This window comes from Ricinus communis, chromosome 5 (genome assembly GCF_019578655.1).
Source record: "Ricinus communis isolate WT05 ecotype wild-type chromosome 5, ASM1957865v1, whole genome shotgun sequence".
NCBI classification, from domain to species: domain Eukaryota; kingdom Viridiplantae; phylum Streptophyta; class Magnoliopsida; order Malpighiales; family Euphorbiaceae; genus Ricinus; species Ricinus communis.
This window is the reverse complement of record NC_063260.1, coordinates 18,324,204-18,341,747: the sequence shown is the minus strand read 5'-3', so window position 1 is coordinate 18,341,747 and position 17,544 is coordinate 18,324,204. Positions and strand designations below refer to the sequence as shown.

Below are 17,544 nucleotides of genomic sequence, written 5' to 3'. Positions count from 1 at the left end.
AAAATATTTAGCAAATTGATTAATTAAATTAATTGGGTGTTGGGATTAAATTGAAAAATTAATTTGAAATAAGGATTAAAAGTATAATTTTATCAATATGGGGTTTTAATGGAAATTTATATGTTTGGTATTTTTGTAATTAAATATGTTGGCAAGGGCTTTTTGATAATTTTACATTTAAAAGCAAGGGTAAATATATAATTGTGTATTTTCAATAATTATAATTTGGCCCAAATTAAATAGTTAGGGGCTCAATTGAAAAGTTAAAGAAAAGTCTAAGGGTTAATTAAAAATTTTACAGAATGCAATTGTTGTAATTAAAAAGGTTGAGGGACTAAATGGTAAGAAATAAAAATACAGGGACCAAAAGCCGACATGGAAGAAAAGAAAAAGAAGAAGAAGAAGAAGAAGAAGAAGAGAAGGAAGGAGAAATCGAGGGGAGAGTGAAGGAGGAGGAGGAGCGGGCAGCGTTGACCGTCAGGACGCGCAGCGGAGCGGGCCGAAAGTGCTGCCGGCGTCAGCGAGTGCGACGGTGGCGGCGACAGCTCCAGAAAGCAGCGATGGCGACAGTGAGAGCGAAGGACGCTGCAGCGGCTGTTCGGCGCCGTTCATGGCGTTTCCGCCGTCGGTAGCCACTGTTCTTGGTGGCAATCGACTCCCTTCGGTCTTGGCTTTGTTTTGGCGGCAGCGGCGACACTAATGGCGGCCGGAATTGGAAGTTCGCGGTGGAGAGAGAAAGTGGGTGGCAGCCGCATTTTCTGGCTTTTCCGGCGAGGTATGGATGATCGGAGGGCATATCCGGACTCTCCTCAGCTCAAGCTTCGCAATGGCACCGGTTTCGTAGCGATCTGACCCCGTTTGAAAATCAACGGCTGAGATCGTCTGTAAATCTCTCCGGATGATGAGGGGTTGGATCAAAAAATCAAAAGCAGGGATCGTCATCAACGCGTCATTTCGAGTTCGTTTGTGCGTTCGGATTGTCGATCGAACTCCGGCGGCTGGAGGCGAGTCGACCGAGCGATAAAGCGTCTGGGTAATTCTCTGACCCGTTGATTTTAGAATTCTTTGGTAAAGTTATATGTTTATTGAATTGTGTTGAATATTAGAAAATATTGTGAGTCAAAATAATTGTTTGTCGGACTGCCTGCCTTGGGTCGTGTTTTGTGTTGTGTGACGGAGTCGGAAAAATAGTGAAGTCTTGGGGACCCGTCTCCCGTTAAAATGATATATTGATTATTCAAAGTGTTTTCTGGCAGGTCCTGGACCCGTTTTACGGGGGGTAAATGTCCTTATTTTAGGGGAGGTTCTGCCGAATTTTTGGTAAAATTCTTCGGAGTCGAGATTTTTAGACAGTCAGTCCTAGGAATCTAGACCTAGGGTTAATTGTCAACTGTTTCAGCATTATTGATTAATTGTTTTCCGTGATTAGATAATCTGTCAGTTCGGCTAGCTCCACCCGAGGTATCGGAGCAGAGCTAGGAGGTCGTCAAAGCCGTGAGTTAAAGTCATATATCTGCTTACGTGTGTCATGCTGATATTTTACGCGATATCTCTGATTAAATGATTAATATTTTGATAATTTAGTTATATACTGTTTATATATGTTTCATTTTTCCGCATTATGATTTTATCGATTTTGTGCTAACTCGGGATGGGACGACAGTAGAACCTATTATTTGATGAATGCACCGGTATAAATCCGAGAGTGATGGAAAAAGGGTAAATTGGTAAATTTAAAAAGGTAAGTTTAGGACTTGCCCTGGTCGAGCATCACTCTCTAGGCTTAGTAGAGTGTGTTTGTCGCAGTAAAGGTCCCTTGTCGAGCATTGCTCTCTGGGCGCCGGCTTATTTGGAAATCTAAGTGACCAGACTGGAGTTAAGGAAGTCAAGTTTCCCTCTCTGAACGTCAGTCTTATTGGAGTAAGAGAGCCGAAAGGCTAAGAGTGTTAGTAATAATTAAGTGTCTGGACTGGATTTAAGGACCCTGGTCGAGCCTCGCTCTCTAGGCGCCAGTTCTGTTAGAATGAGAGAGAGTCGAGATGTTCAGTGTTCGGATTAGGGTTCTGCTGTGGTACTCCGTCCTGTAATGTGTGAACATTATTTTATTTAAGCATGACATGACATGTTTATTTTTGCATGACTTAGTATTTATTTCAAATTAAATAAATGTGTTATTCAAGTGTTTGTAACTGTTTTTTCTGGGATATGTGATTTTAACTCACTCTCAAGACTGACAGTCTCAATTTTACTATTTTTCAGATCTATGATTGTTAGTCTTCCTGCGGCTCTTATCTAGCAACCCGACTCCATCATCGGGTGATGAAATTGATTTAGTATGTTGAATTGTAAAATTTTAGATTCTCAACAGTAGAAATAATAGACTTATCAGTTATAAATTATTGTAGTTTCGGATCTTGCCTAATGCTTCTGGCAGACCGAATTAATTATGTGGAATGTAATAGTTAAGATAAATTGTGACATCAGTAATATCAGATGAGATTTAATTAAGTTAATGAGTGTCAGGCTTACTACGGGAGCCGATGGCCTTACGCCTACCCATTTTCAAGTGTCGGTCACGGGCCCACAGATCGGATCGTGATAAAAATGATTAAATCTCTTAAAAAATAAAGTTTTTAACCGGAATATAGAGCCAATGATCCATTAACTATTAGAATAAAATTAATAGAACGAATCATACTTTTACTACTAAATTATACCCACTATGATACGATTATTGTACATAAATAAACTTTTTATTGAGAAAAATATTTTTGATTTTATTTTAAATTTTAATTAATATAAATATATTAAATTATCCGAGAAAAAGGTATCTTTTCATACTCTGTCCTTTTCTAGCATGTATCATTTTCTCTGCCCATCAAATCTATGCTACCTCCTCAATAGACCAGATCAATGTTCTTTGAAATTTGCAACAAGATTACCTATAATCATAATATGAGTTGGTGGAAACTAAAATGATTTACTTAAGAGAAAGATACAACATTGAGAAACGCTCGAATTTTTTTTCTAAGTGACAAGTAGCTATATAAGGGCAATGGTAAATTGGAGTAGCATCTATCTCTCTTTCTTTCTATCTCAATGATAGGCATAATCAAATAGACTAATGTCTAAGATGAAGGCTGGCAAATTTTCATTCAATTTCATTCTATGGGTGCCATTTTCTTGTCAAGAAATATAATTTGTTTCATATCCCTTTAATGACACGTATCTTTAGGACAGTAGATATTTTAGTATACTTAACTAATATTGATGGTTTTTTCTTGGTTTTCTTTTGCCAACAAAAAATGGCATGTTTCACTTTACACTTTACTACTTGCCTTGGTGGGAATTATGTTGTAATAAATGAGTATCCTCCCCGAGGGGCTGAACAACTCCTCAATCATGAGGGCTAAGCTCGCTCTAGCCCACCACCGATATAGGGTCTAGGAGCCCAAAAAGAGCGTAGAACAATCTCATAGGCGAAATTCGGAGCATCAGCGATTTCGAACATTACTCTAGGGCAATTGATGAATTAGTGTAAATTAATCTCCAAGATTAAAAGTAATAAGCAGAAAACTTTATCATAATTTAAAAAATTAAATTCCCTAACAGAATAGGGAGGTATTGCTAAAGCCATAATTCCTTTTTTGCTTAGTGTAATTGGCCAGCCTTTTTCTTTTTTATTCAAAATCTCTTTCTTTTTATGGTTTTTTAAAGTTAGTACATCGTAAAGGCTCCTTGATTCTCTGTCTAATTATTAATCCAATTTTCTCACTAATATATATTTTGTATCTCATTATGCTACATACTTGGATCTTTAATGAATTAATTCTTCTATTCAAAAAGGGATTATAATTAAACTCCTGAAGGATATACCTTCAAAATTATTTGGCAAAGAGTGGTTGGCAAAAGAATGTTAATGTAAAAAAAATGATTCTTATCTGAAAAAAAAGCGGAAATGAATGAACTCGGGGTAGCTCCCGCGTCTATTTTATTTAGTTTAGCTTTTTTAGAAGTAAAGGAAGCAGAGAGAACTGAATCTGGATACTGCAAGGCACATGCAACAAGATGAAAAGCATCGAAAATAGGAGATGTGATCATGAAGAATTTGGGCTAGTTTTGAACTGTCCTTAGACCGATTCTCTTTTTCAGTAATAGACATCAAAATAGACTAAAAATTTAATCTGAAAAAGAAAGTAAAAATACAAGATGCCAAATATGGATTTATCCTGTTTTCTTATAATTGCATACTTCCATAAGCATTCTCAAAAGAATAAGAATCTTATTCTCAGCCAAATTATCATTTAATTATGATATAAATAGTTTCTTTCTTTATATTAACTAAACATACAAAGTAACAAGCTATTTTAAAGTGCCCAAACCTACCTACATTTGTGTTCCTTGGATGCATCAAATACCATAAAATCACTTCAAAGATGTAAATTACGCTGTGTCCTCATCCAACTTCCCAACAAAAAAGGCAAGCATGTCACATGTTGGTGCACATAGAAATGCAAGCATATTAGAAACAAACAAACAATAACAACACTGTTAATCTCTTCTATATGATAGGGCAATGACCTGTGAGCAGTGTCATAAGATGGTGATTAGTGAAGCTTCCAATGGTTCTTCCAGTCCCAACTGTCATCTTTTTAAAGGAATTATCCAGGAGCTGGCAACCCTTCTGGCTCCTGTCATTGTTGCTGTTTACCTTTTGTTATTGGGATTATAAACCCGGCTGGTGAAGCCCTCATCAGTTATAATTTTGGTGAAATATAAAATATAATCTCATATGGTTAATATTTTTTCTTCTGGAAGTTGATTCACTAATTTAATTATTCTTTACCTCTTAAAAAATCTCGGTATAAACAATGTATTTTTTACTCACTATTTTGACTCATTTATAATTTCGTAAAAAGATTTACTTCCACTACTTTATCTGGGGAATTAGAAGTATAAAAATGCCTTCAAATTAAAAAGAAATAAATTATAATTTAAAACAGACTCAAAAATTGAAAAATATTACCCATCTTTGGAAGGGAAACGTATCAATTTCTCTGCGAAGCAAATGAAAATATCTTAAATGCAATAAAACTCCATAATTTGAATCGCAAAGCTGTAGTGTACATATTGATAACGTTAATTATACTCTTTTATTTATATTATACTGAGTAACAATGTTTAATTAAGCCCTCGTCTTCGTCAATGCAGACAACAATTTACCTCGGCTTGCTGCCGGTTCCATGGAAATCTGACCGGAACACAACTTGCTTTATTTTTACGATAACTTTGGCTCCCCTTTTTATAATTCTATCTTCCACTTTGAGGGCACTTCAACTTTCGAGAATTTAAACCAAATTTTTATTATTCTTTTCTGTTTAATTTTCTTGTATTTCTTTGCTTCCAACATAAATTTTTATATCCACAATGTACATATTTATACACCTAATCCACTGTGTATGTCTGTGCGCGTGTGGTGAAAATTCAAAATGCACCAGGCACGTATATTATAATCATTTCCACCTTTCTATACATTTAGTTTATGATTTTTAAAATAATATTTAATTATAATTATTATATTCTAAAAAGATTGTAAGCAAAGGGTCGGGTCATGAGAATAATGGTGGATCCCTTTCTTTTCTTTTTTTCTTTTTCAAGAAGTTGAACGATACACTCCAAAAAGGGTGAAAAAAAGAAGCTATGCGAGACAATATAAGAGGATCGACGACAAAAAGTGTTAATTTTGTATATATATATATATATTTTTTTTAATGTCTCTCGGTTTTGAACATGTAATTGGAAAAGGGTACAGAGAAGAAATGGGAGTTAAAGTCCAAATGTCAACTTCTAACTTGAAGATTTTTCTTCCACTTCTTTAATGATAATGTCCTCATCTAATTCAAACCCACAACCGTCTTTCGTTCATGTGTTCTTCTTAAATAATAACAAGACAATATGAAAGTATGCACAAAAGGCGGACTTTGGTTTTACTCACATGCACCAACCGACTTACCAACGTTAGACTAATATTTTCTTCATTTTCGATTATATAATTGACATTTTTAAATTTAAAATTCATTCAATAGTTACAACATCTCTTTCTTAAGGGGTTGATCCAAAAGTTTAAGGATCCATCTACATTTTTTTTAATTTCACGTATAAAATTAGAGATGGCAATTTTTTTATTAGATTTAATTAAATAACATAAGATCCCACATAGTTAAATAGATTTGAGATAAATATCTTTGAAATATTTTTTTATGATATAAAAAATATTTAAATTTAAACAAATTAATTTATTTAATTCGAAAGTGATACAGATAAATATGTTTATTTAAATGAATTAATAGATTAACATGCAATGCACGAAGCAAATAAACACGTTTAATATATTTATTTCTCTCCTTTTATATTTTTATAAATAATTGCTTTATTTAAAGATATTAAATTATATTTTAAAATTATAAGTTGGATTTGAGTTATTTTACATTTAAGAAATTATATTTTTAAAATTTTAATAATTAATTTTTATTAAAAATACTTTCTAAATTTAATTTATTAAAAAGATTATATAGATTGATCCGTATAATCTACTTAGTAAATATGTGTGCTTTGGTTTAATATTTTAATATAATAAACTAAATAAATCGTGTTAACTATTTTTATATTATACATATATATTAATATGATGTGATTAAATATAGTACTACACGAACCTAGTAAAATTTAATTTTAGCTTCATTTCTCTTATGGCAAAATAAATAACAAACTTAAAATAACTATATAGTTGTAATTATTATTTAAATATACAAATTGAATTATAACTTCAGTTGAAAAACTTAATATAAAATCATTATAGGCTAATAAAAAACAAAAGTTGAAGAAAAAGTCAAAACCTATTCAAATCCATTTATGCACAATAAATTGATGATATAAACTCCTAAAAAGAAAGCAAATCTCATCATATGACAATGATGTTGCGTTTGAAATTTTTGATATTATCTTTGTTTTGTACCTAATAAGAAAGATTTGTATTTTCCAAAATAAGAACACACAAGAAAAGGAAAAGAAGAAAAACAAAAGAAAGCACAATATTACAATTAATCGATCAATTAAACCAACACCAAAATTACATTAAATAACAAAAAATTAAATTTTTATTTTGTTAATTTTTCTGGTATTAGACTTGTTTGGAAATTACAAGTTAGGCTAAAATGGAGGAGAGAGAGAGAGAGAGAGAGAGAGAGAGAGAGAGAGAGAAGGGGGGGGTGTGCAAGTGTACCAAGAATAGTGTACGTGTTGTAAAGAAAAAGCTGTAAACAAAAAAAGAAAGAGAAGGACGAAACTAAACCTAACAACGAGAAAGCCTACGCTGCTCTTGCTGTTTTCGTACTCCATAATACATCACATGGGACCCGCGGAATTAACTGGCAGTGATAGGCTAAAAGAAAAGGAGTACTGGATCCCATATCCTAGATTCCCTCCTAAGTCCTTATAATCTTTGGAAGCTATGCTATTGAGCCCCTCCCAAACTTTAAGTTATGAAATTGTCCTTTCCAATTGCATTATTAATAATTTCATTTTTCTACGTTTATTTTCCTTTCTCTTGTTTGGATAATCCCTCATTTATTTTTCATCCTCTTATTTTTATCTTTTATTTTATTTTTCTTTCAAAATAGAGAGAAAATATAGAATAATAATATTTATTATTTGTCATGACCCACTCTATGGATCGGTGACCGGCACTAGGGAATGGGTAGGCTTAAGGCCACCCAATCCCGTAGTAAGCTTGACACTCAATGACTTAAACAAATCTCATCTCAATTAATACTATTGATTCTATAATTTTATAACCATTAAATTTACAATTAATTCGGTCTGCCAGAAAAAATTAGGCGAGACCCGAAACTCATAAAATTTATAACTGATACATCTGTCATTACTACTGCGGAGAATCTAAGATTTTACATATTAACGTACCAAATCAAATACACCACCCGATGATGAAGGAGTCGGGTTACTAGATAAGAGTCGTGGGAAGACTAACAGTCACGAATCTGAAAAAAAAAAAAGAAGTAAATTGAGACTGTTAATCTCAAAAGTGAGTTAAAATCAAATAATCTAGAGACTATTGCAGTCTTCACATAAAATATTAGTTATTCGAATCAATATATCAAACCCTGAACATAAACACAAATCATAATATTATCATACCATAATAGAAAAATAAATAAAAATATATTTTTACTTTTACGGGACGAGTGACTCAGTAGAACCCTAACCCCAAATTCTAGTAGCCTTTCGGCTCTTTTAGTCCAACAGGTCTGGCGCCCAGAGAGCAAGCTCGATCAGAGTCCTTACCTCCAGCCTGAACACTTGAATTCCAAATAAGCCGGCAACTAGAGAGCGTTGCTCGATCAGGACAAATAAATCCATAATAATCTTATGTCCATGATCATTACTGGTGCGCACGCGGTCCTGATGTAACCCACCAGGTGGCATGTTCTACGAAAGCCATATTTCCCAAAACGCAATCATCACATTTAATAAATATCATTGTTTAATGAAATCATTCAACACATATTGAAATAAAGATTAAAAATTTAGGGTAAAGCAACATGCAATTTGTGTCGAAAAATAATAATATCTGTATTATTATAACGTTACTAATAATAATATTTATATTATTTTCAATAATTAATAATCAAGTGAAATTATTTATATTGCGATACTAATAATCATATTAAGCATAAATTTCTAAAATAGCATATTAAATTCAGACTTAGCAATAGTGCAACGATTAAGTGACTTTAACTCACAGATTTGGTGACCTCCTAGCTCTGCTTCGGTGCCTCGGTTGGAGCGAGCCGAACAGGCAGATAATCTAATTACAGAAAATAATTTATCAAAACGCTGAAATAATCGATCATTAATCCTAGGTCTAGACTCCTAGGACCGACTGTCTAAGAATCCCGATTCGGGAGAATTCTACCGAAAATCCGGCAGAACCTCCACTACAACACGGACATTTACCCCCCCTCGTAAAAATGGGTCCAAGACCTGCCAGAAAAACACTTCAAATACCCAACAATTCAAACAACGGGAGTCGGGTCCCTAGACTTCACTAATTTCCTGACTACACCACACAACACAAAAATCACAACTACAGCAGGCAGTCCGACAAACTATTATTTTTAACTCACAAATATCATCTAATACATAACACAATTCAATAGACACACAATTAAACCAAGAATTCTAAAACTAACGGGCCAGAGAAAATTACCGAAACGCTTGATTGCTCGGTCAACTCGCCTCCAGCCGCTGGAGTCCGATCGACGATCCGAACACACCATCGGACTCAAAACGACACGCTGATGACGATCCCTGTTTCCAATTTTCTGATCTGACCCCCGATCATCAGGAGAGATTTGCGGACGATCTTGGCCGTCGATTAGCAAACGAAGTCTGATCGCCACGAAACCGGTGCCATTGCAAAGCTTGAGCTGAGGAGAATCAGGATACGTCCTCCGATTGTCCATCCTCTGCCGGAGCTCGCCGGAAAAGCTGAAAAACGCGGCTGCCACTACTTCGCCGGAACTCTCTCCTCCGGCCACCAAAACCGACGCCGCTGCCACCAAAAGGAAGCTCTCTTCGAGGGGAGTCGATCGCTACCGAGATCGGCCGAACGGCCGAAAGTCTTGCCTCGATGCTGCTGTGCCGCCAGCCCCGCCGGTTGTCTCAAGGACACCGCCCGCAAAGATCGATCTCCTCTTTCCCCCGCCACTTTCTCTCTCCCCGACATCTCCTTCCTTCCTTTCTCTTCTTCCCCGATTCCTTTCCTTTCAATATCAACATTTGACCCTTAAACTTTTTTTTATTACAATTTGGTCCCTCAACTATTTTAATTACTTACAACTTCATCTTGCAGAAATTTCAATTAACCCCTAAACTTTTCTTTAGCCTTTCAATTAAGCCCCTAACTAATTAATTTAGGCCAAATTAGAATTATTGAAAATACATAATTACATATATACCCTTGACCGACATATTAATAAAATTTTACTTTTAATCCTCATCCCAAAATAAATTTTTAATTTAGTCCTAACACATCATTAATTTAATTAATCAATTTACTAAATATTTTCCAACTTAAAATTAAATACTACTAGCTAATTAAAATACCAATTTCCCCAAGAAATTTCTTTTATAAAAACATCATTTATAAATTCTTGCATGATTTTTCAATATATAATTTTATTTATATATATGCTATATATATATTTGGAAAAAATTTGAATAACCAAAATAACTCATATTAATTTCTTAAAGATCCAACAAATTGGGTATAGAAAAATAACTCATTTAATTGTCTAATATTAAAATTTCTATTAAATCATTTCAAATTAAACTAAATAAAAATAAAGTAAAATTAATTTAAATAAAAATTTATTTATTGATTATTATTAATATAATCATTATTAAGAGAAAAATTCCGGGTATTATATTATTATTTTTCTTTTCTCTTTTTTCAATCACTTTTTTTTTTTCACTTTTTTAAACATAAAAGAATTATCTTCTTTTCTCTCTTATTTTCTTCCAATCCAAACAAGGTAAAATGCTAACTTAAATTTAGCAAACATTCAAGGTTTAATATTTAACTTTACCAATATAACATATCAAATTTTATTATTATCCGATCTCATCTCTGAATATATTCAAAAAAGCACATACTTATCAAATGGTATGACGTATTAATAATATTGGAACCACTTAAAATATAAACTAATCGTATTATGACATATATTTCTTTTCTTTGGTTTTTCTAAAAAAATTAAAAATTAAATTAAATTAATTAAAATAAATAATAAATCTAAATAAATTTTAAACCTAACTAACCATCACCGTCAACTCTCATCTAACCACTACTGCCACCTTCTTCATCGTCTTCTTCCACGATAATAACAAAAAGCATAGTCTAACAAAATATTTTTAATTCTAATGACTAAAATCATCCAATTTTTTCAGTTGGCACACATTGATAAATACATAAATTAATGAGTGCTCCTTCCTCTCACAACCACCAATCATATTCTCTTTTTCTATCTTTTATCCTCTCCAATTTTTGGGAAGTAGTATGAGAATCTCCTCATACAATAGTCATAACACATTAAGCTCTTCTTTTCTCTCAAAAGTAATCAAAGCCCCAAATTCATGCCCCAAATTCATGCCCCAATTTAAAGATATTATTCTTTATGCGTCTGCAGCTCCACCTCTCATCGCTACAAGTAGTAGCAGTCAAAGCTCCTTCCTCTCATATGAGAAGATAGGCTTTCTCATTTTCATTTTCTTTTGCCTCCTTTCTTTTATTCAAGTGGTTGATTGGGTATTAGTGGTGTTAGACGGTGAGTGATAGGTAGTAGTAGTGTTGAGTTTTATGGGTTTGGTAGTGACAATGGATGAAAAACTTAAAAATTATGGTGGTAGGAAGAATGATATGAAAAAAAGAGAGAAAATTAGGTGTTCATATAATTTCATGTGCTTCTCAATGTTTATTAACATACTATTTTTCATGTTGGCACTAAATAAATAAGATCGAACAATAAGATTAGATTTCATGATTGAAATCAGTTATAAATAAAAGTTGATATGTGCTATTGGTTAAAATAAGAATACATGGATGCCAGAGGTCAAAGGTGAAAAGCACAAGGGTGAAATCGCGTATTCAACAATACATAATGCATTACCATTGCATCAGGTAACCGGTTAAAAGAAACAACTAAACAATTACCCTACATCTTATGACATAATAGTTCAGATCATTTCCTGTCTAATCTAACGGTCTAAAACCTGCAGTAGTTTCTATACGGTAGAGTACCGTAGACTGACCCCAAAACAGAACATAAGAACTCGTTGTCTTATTATCACTCACTCACAGTCACTCTCTCTCTCTTTGACCACTCTATTCTTTCTCACTTCTTCACAGCATCAATGCGCGTGGGTTGCTTTCTGCCTGTGGCTTTCTCTCTCGTGAACACCCACACACACAAAAGAAAGAAATTATTAAATCACAGACGCACTCTTCCTCTCTCTCTCTCTTCTCTCTCTTACTGTCAAGACGACGAGCAGCCCCTTTCACTACTGAAGGAGTTGCAGTAGCAGTAGCAGTATCAGAGGGAACTTTTTCTTGTTGTGTCTTTCTTTGTTTCTTGGTATTATAATTTTTCTTTTGGGTTGCTTGATTACTGTCAAATGGCAGTTCTTCGTCATTCTCCTTCTCCTCCTCCTCCTCGAGCTTCATTTTCTTGGCTTTTGCACAATTACCATCCAATCACTTGATTGATTCTTTCTATTTCTTATCATCATTTGCTTTTATTTCTTTTGGGGTTTGGGGTTCTTGATTTGATCATTTATCACCATCCATCATTTGCTTTTATTTCTTTTAATCAGAGAGAGAATCACCTGGTCTTTTGAGTCAAGACAATGTACTAAATACAAACTCTAGCTAGCTAACCCAAAAACCACAGCAAAGATAAAAGGAAAAGGAAAACAGCCTTTCTTCTACAACCCTTTTCTTTCCTTTTCTTTGCTACATTTCTTTTCTTGATCGTCGTTTTGTTCTTCTCTTCTGTCACTTTCTTCCTTCCCCATTTGCATAACTGTACGGCTTCACTGTTTTCTGCTGTTCATTTCTTGTTTTCTTTTAGATTTCTTTCTCTGCTACATTGTGTTTTCTTTAGCTTGTTTTAAGGGAAACTAAAACCTGGGATTTTCACATGCATTTTCTTGTCATTTCTTTAATGGATCGAATTCAAGACCTGAGATTTGACTGTTTTTAGTTGGAAGAGCGTAACTTTCAGCATTTTTAGCTTCTGGATTTTCTTCTTCTTCTTCTTCTTCTTCATCATCATCTTGTTCTTGAATTGATATTTCCTTTTCCTTTTTGCGGAGATGAATGAAGCAGCAGGTAAAACGGGATCCTGTTTGGCCATAGCTGAGAAACGGCCTCACAGACCTGGAGGTTGTGTAGGCATTTTCTTTCAGCTCTTTGATTGGAATCGAAGATTAGCCAAGAAAAAGCTATTCTCAAGAAAATTGCTTCCTCCAGGTTACTCTCTTTCTCTCTCTAGACTCCAAACACAAAACAAGAAATACTCATTTAACCAAGATTCCATATCATATATTGAGTAAATTCTTTGTGTGTTTTTTTTTCCAATTTAGCTCGTGGAAAGCAAACCACAAAGAAATACGGAGGAGATGACAAGATGCCTAAAACTAAACCTCGTTTGGTATGTGCATTATTTTCTTGATTTATTTTGCATCTTGAAACTGCAAAAGTTGTACTCTATTGAATGAATTTGTGGGTGCTTTTTCATTTTTTTGCAGATTGCTGATGAGAACAGTGGGGGTTTTCCAAATGTAAAGAAAAATGGGAACCGTTGTGACGTTACAGAGCAAAAGCATGAAATGAGAGCTGCAGGTTTAGTTGCTAGGCTGATGGGTCTTGAATCCATGCCAGCAGTGCACCGAGATAAGCACAAGAAAGCTTCAAATTCTGCTACTTGTGAGGTTAAAAAAGAGAATTTTGTTGATGCTCAATGTGGGTCTGATGTGGAAGTTTTGAAGTTGGATAAGGGAAGTAGTAAGGTTGAATCTAGGCCTCAAAAGCTTCAAAAAACGGGGCAGTTCGAGAGACGGGCTGTTACGAGGTTTGGAGCTGAGGCTTTGCATATTAGGAACGTATTGTCAAGGTCAAGAAAGCATCAGCACCCCAAGCTTGCTTCGCCGGTGAAGAGTCCTAGGATTTCCTCTTCCAGGAATGTGTCTAGGGCATCCAGGCTCATTGATGCTGCCACTCGGATTTTGGAACCAGGATTGCAAGCTACCAACAGAGCAAAATGTGCTCTTACTTATTCAGGTTCTATCCATTGTGCTCCCAAGAATGAGATTTTGATGGAAGCAATGGGACTGGGAGTCATGTCACCAGATCTATTATTAAAGCAACAACAGAATGAAGTGAAATATGATGTGGCAGCGGGTAAATCTTTGATGGGGCAGGCCTCTTGCAAAAATTGTGGTAATTTGCTTGATGTAGTGGATTCTAGACCAACGGTAGAGGAACAGCGATTTGTTTGTTCATCCTCAGCTGCAAATGCAGCAACCACGTACTTGCAGGAATTGGTAAGGATTAAGCCAAGGCCACTCATATCCTCTCCTGAACAAGAAAGGAATGAAACTTATCAGCAAAATCAGGTTAAACTATCCACTGCAGCTGAAAGACTAGATAATTCACGAGCATGTGGGGAACCCATATTGGATAGGAAGCCTGCGTATACAGAGGGCCAAGTGCCCCGGCAATTTAGAAGTCAGCATTGCAGGTCTCCGAAGGATGAGACCCATTCTATTGCTTCCCGGCAGAGGACTGAAACCCGTAATGAGATGTCAGTATGCAGGAATAGAATTCCACCAAGAGCCAAGTTAAATGATCTGCAAAGTAGGAGAGCTTCTTCAGCTGCCAATGCTATTGTTGCTAAAGATTTTGTTGCTATGAACCGAAGCTTAGGTGGCCGCACCAGGCCTCGAGTGTCTACCAAGGCAGATAATTACATGGTTGACACAGAGAGAAAAGTTTGCAGCAGGCGAGATGATTCCTTGCCACAGTTGAGGCCTCCAGTACGGAAGAGGAGGACTGCAAGTAGCAATGCACAGCTTGAAAGTAATGGACTTGTTAGTTCAACATCTATGAGACACAGAAACATTAAATGCGACTTGATGATAAGAAAAGAATTGGAGCCTGATGGAAATAAGAACAATAATGTCATATCTTTGAACCATGCTAGTATCAAAACCAGATCAGCTAGTCAAGGTAACAAAGCTAATGGAAATAAGAACAATGATGTCATATCTTTCACATTTAATTCCCCATTGAAGCATAAAAGTCCTATGTCCTCCAAGCTGAAAGAGTCGATGGATCACATCAATAATGCTTCTCATGAAAAAAAGCTACTATCAGAAAGAAATGATGTCAAAACATTTTCACAAAGGAAAATACCATTGGATGGAGATACTTTAGGGGCACTTTTAGAACAAAAACTAAAGGAACTGACCTCTCAAGAGGAGGATGAATTGGCAATTGGCGGTTCTGCACCCAAGAGATCAACTGCTATGATTCTACAAGAACTGATATCAGCGTTAGTTGAACAGCAGCCGCTTTCTCCAGTTGGTCATATGTCCAATGCAGAATCAGCTTTCCAGGTTGGTTTACTTTCATCAACTTGGTGCTGCCTTTTCTGTTTATATTTGTATTTGTTATCAAAACTACATTTGCACTTTGGTATACTTCTTCTGGTTTTGAGGCTTGTTAAACATTCTAAGATATAAATCATTTGGCTACTTTGACTGTTTTAGCTCACATGTCTCTTTTTTAGAATGCAGAATTGCTTCCATCAAGTGGCTAAAATCAATAATGAAATTTGGTTGACTAAGATGAATTATAGTTATGAGAGCACATTTAAAATTGGGAAATGTTAGTAGATATTGACTGTGGAAGGGTGCAGCAATCATATTTAATATCTTTTGTCACTTCTTGTTTGACTAATTTCTAGTGTCTTGTTGATTGCTATCTTCGTTTTGTAATTATATACAGCTGCCAATTTAGTTAAATATAGATCTCAGGAATTCACAGATCAGATGTTTGAGATTTATCTGTAATAGGAAATATGCAGATTGCGCCAGTAACATTTATTGTCAAAGTTAAGATGTAGCACTTCTGTAAGTAGAAATTTGAATTAAATGTTTATATACCAAATGGGCCAATTCATTGCCTAGTTGACCGTCGAGCACCTTCCGCCTAGGCTAAGGTAATCTTATATGGAATTATTTATTTGGTGATTGCTTACCTATTGTCAGCAAATTTACTACAATTATTTTGATAAACATGTGGTGAAATTTATCCTTTTCTGATGATCGTTTTTGCTTTTATCATTGTTTTGGGCTGGTATGGTGTGCCTAGGCTAACATTTAAACCTGATAAATTAGCTTCTGTTATATTTCAGACTCGACAAGGGAGAGGAGGGACTTCAGTTGGATTCTCACATGACAGTGACCACCTGAGTCCTGGATCTGTTCTCGAAGCTTCATTCTCAAATGAAAGCTGTTTCTCTAGCAGTGTGGATGATAATTCAGGTAAGACTTATCTCTTTAATGCTTTTGAATGGACACACTGAACAGTTTTCTGCAGAAAAACTTTTGTTGGCACATACTACTGTAATTTCCTTTTCAGTATTATGCTGACAATCAATTGAACATTTTCTTGTGATTCCAGGACGTAGGCTGTTTTATGATTCTGTGGATTACTCTTGTGATCAGCTACAACCAATAGAAACTGATGCTGAGCTTCAGGATTCTGCAACCTCTGGGAATGAAGGGCGGATGGGTAGCATCATGGTGACTGATCTTCTCAACCATTTATCTGTGATACTACAAAGCATCAATCTTGCCGATGGTGGACTAACAGGTGCTAGGCTCACCTATGTAAGGGAGGTTATCTTGAATGCTGAACTATTATTTGGAAGTGCAGCTCCGCAAAATTCAGATAGAATGAAGAGTTCTTTTATAGGTCCATTTCTTCTCAATGAGCTTGAAACTCTTGCTGGCACCATGTGGACAAATTTCAATTGCCTTTCGGGCTTTGAGGAGAGCAAAGAAGGTAGTGAAGTTAGAAGGTTTCTTTTTGATTCAGTGATAGAGTGCTTAGATTCAAAATATAGCCGATATTGCAATTCTGGATATAAAGCATGGAGAAGAGTACCCTCATGCATGAAGGCAGAAATACTGATTGAAGAGGTTGGGAAGGAGATCAGAAGGTGGACGGATATGGCTGGGATGATTCCAGATGAGATCATAGAATGGGAAATGAGTCATGCCTTGGGAAAATGGACAGATTTTGAAATCGAAACGTTTGAAACAGGTGCTGACATCGATTGGGATATACTTCAAGTTTTAGTTGACGAAATTGTGATAGACTTTTGGAATTGCAGGATAAACTCCTTGTGAAGTGCCTATACCTTTGTAAGTTTCCTTCTGTTAGTAACATAGCATGCCATTGCTTAACCCCGTGTCTGGTGTCTCCTGTTGTAAGAGGCACGCTATCCAAAATGACGTGCGATAGAGTATCCACATTGTAAATGCAATTCTGTAGGCTTTACCTGCTTTTCCTGGAAATATAACTTGTTTGGCTATGGAGAAACAGCTCCATATGGTGGTGTTGTTAGCACAAGCGTATAAAAAGGTTGAAAGGGCAGAAAGCTCTTCAATTCACAACATTTTTGACGTACATCTTAACTTAGCACTAGAACGCCTCCTTCCAATAAACTTTTTGACTTTGTACACTTGATGAAGTCTGAAGTCTAAACCTTAATGCACTCATCTGATGTGGCCCAAGTCATCACTTGCGTCAGGAAGGAGAGAAATGGAAGGAAAGAGGGAGAAAGAGATGAGAACAGAGGAAAAAAGAGATGAGAAAAGAAGAGGTACTTGCATTTG

General features: G+C 35.3%; 1 protein-coding gene and 1 long non-coding RNA gene across 2 annotated transcripts; both read left to right on the top strand.

Moving 5' to 3' along the window:
- Window positions 1-351: 351 nt before the first annotated feature.
- On the top strand, window positions 352-2,508 carry LOC107262218. Its single transcript, XR_001536117.2, has 2 exons — window positions 352-1,033; window positions 2,260-2,508. It is a non-coding gene; the product is annotated as an uncharacterized LOC107262218 (long non-coding RNA).
- Window positions 2,509-11,947: 9,439 nt separating this feature from the next.
- LOC8269347 lies at window positions 11,948-17,331 on the top strand. The gene is made up of 5 exons (XM_015726692.3): window positions 11,948-13,108; window positions 13,222-13,289; window positions 13,387-15,255; window positions 16,056-16,185; window positions 16,325-17,331. Exons 1-5 carry the CDS (start codon window positions 12,952-12,954, stop codon window positions 17,053-17,055), a joined length of 2,955 nt encoding a protein of 984 aa, XP_015582178.2. The 5' UTR covers window positions 11,948-12,951; the 3' UTR covers window positions 17,056-17,331.
- Window positions 17,332-17,544: the final 213 nt, after the last annotated feature.

Excerpts from the sequence above, each read along its gene's own strand:
- LOC8269347 (XM_015726692.3), top strand. The coding sequence starts at position 12,952 with ATGAATGAAGCAGCAGGTAAAACGGGATCCTGTTTGGCCATAGCTGAG. Across the intron at positions 15,256-16,055 it reads ATGCAGAATCAGCTTTCCAG|ACTCGACAAGGGAGAGGAGG; the intron begins GTTGGTTTACTT and ends GTTATATTTCAG. Across the intron at positions 16,186-16,324 it reads CAGTGTGGATGATAATTCAG|GACGTAGGCTGTTTTATGAT; the intron begins GTAAGACTTATC and ends TTGTGATTCCAG.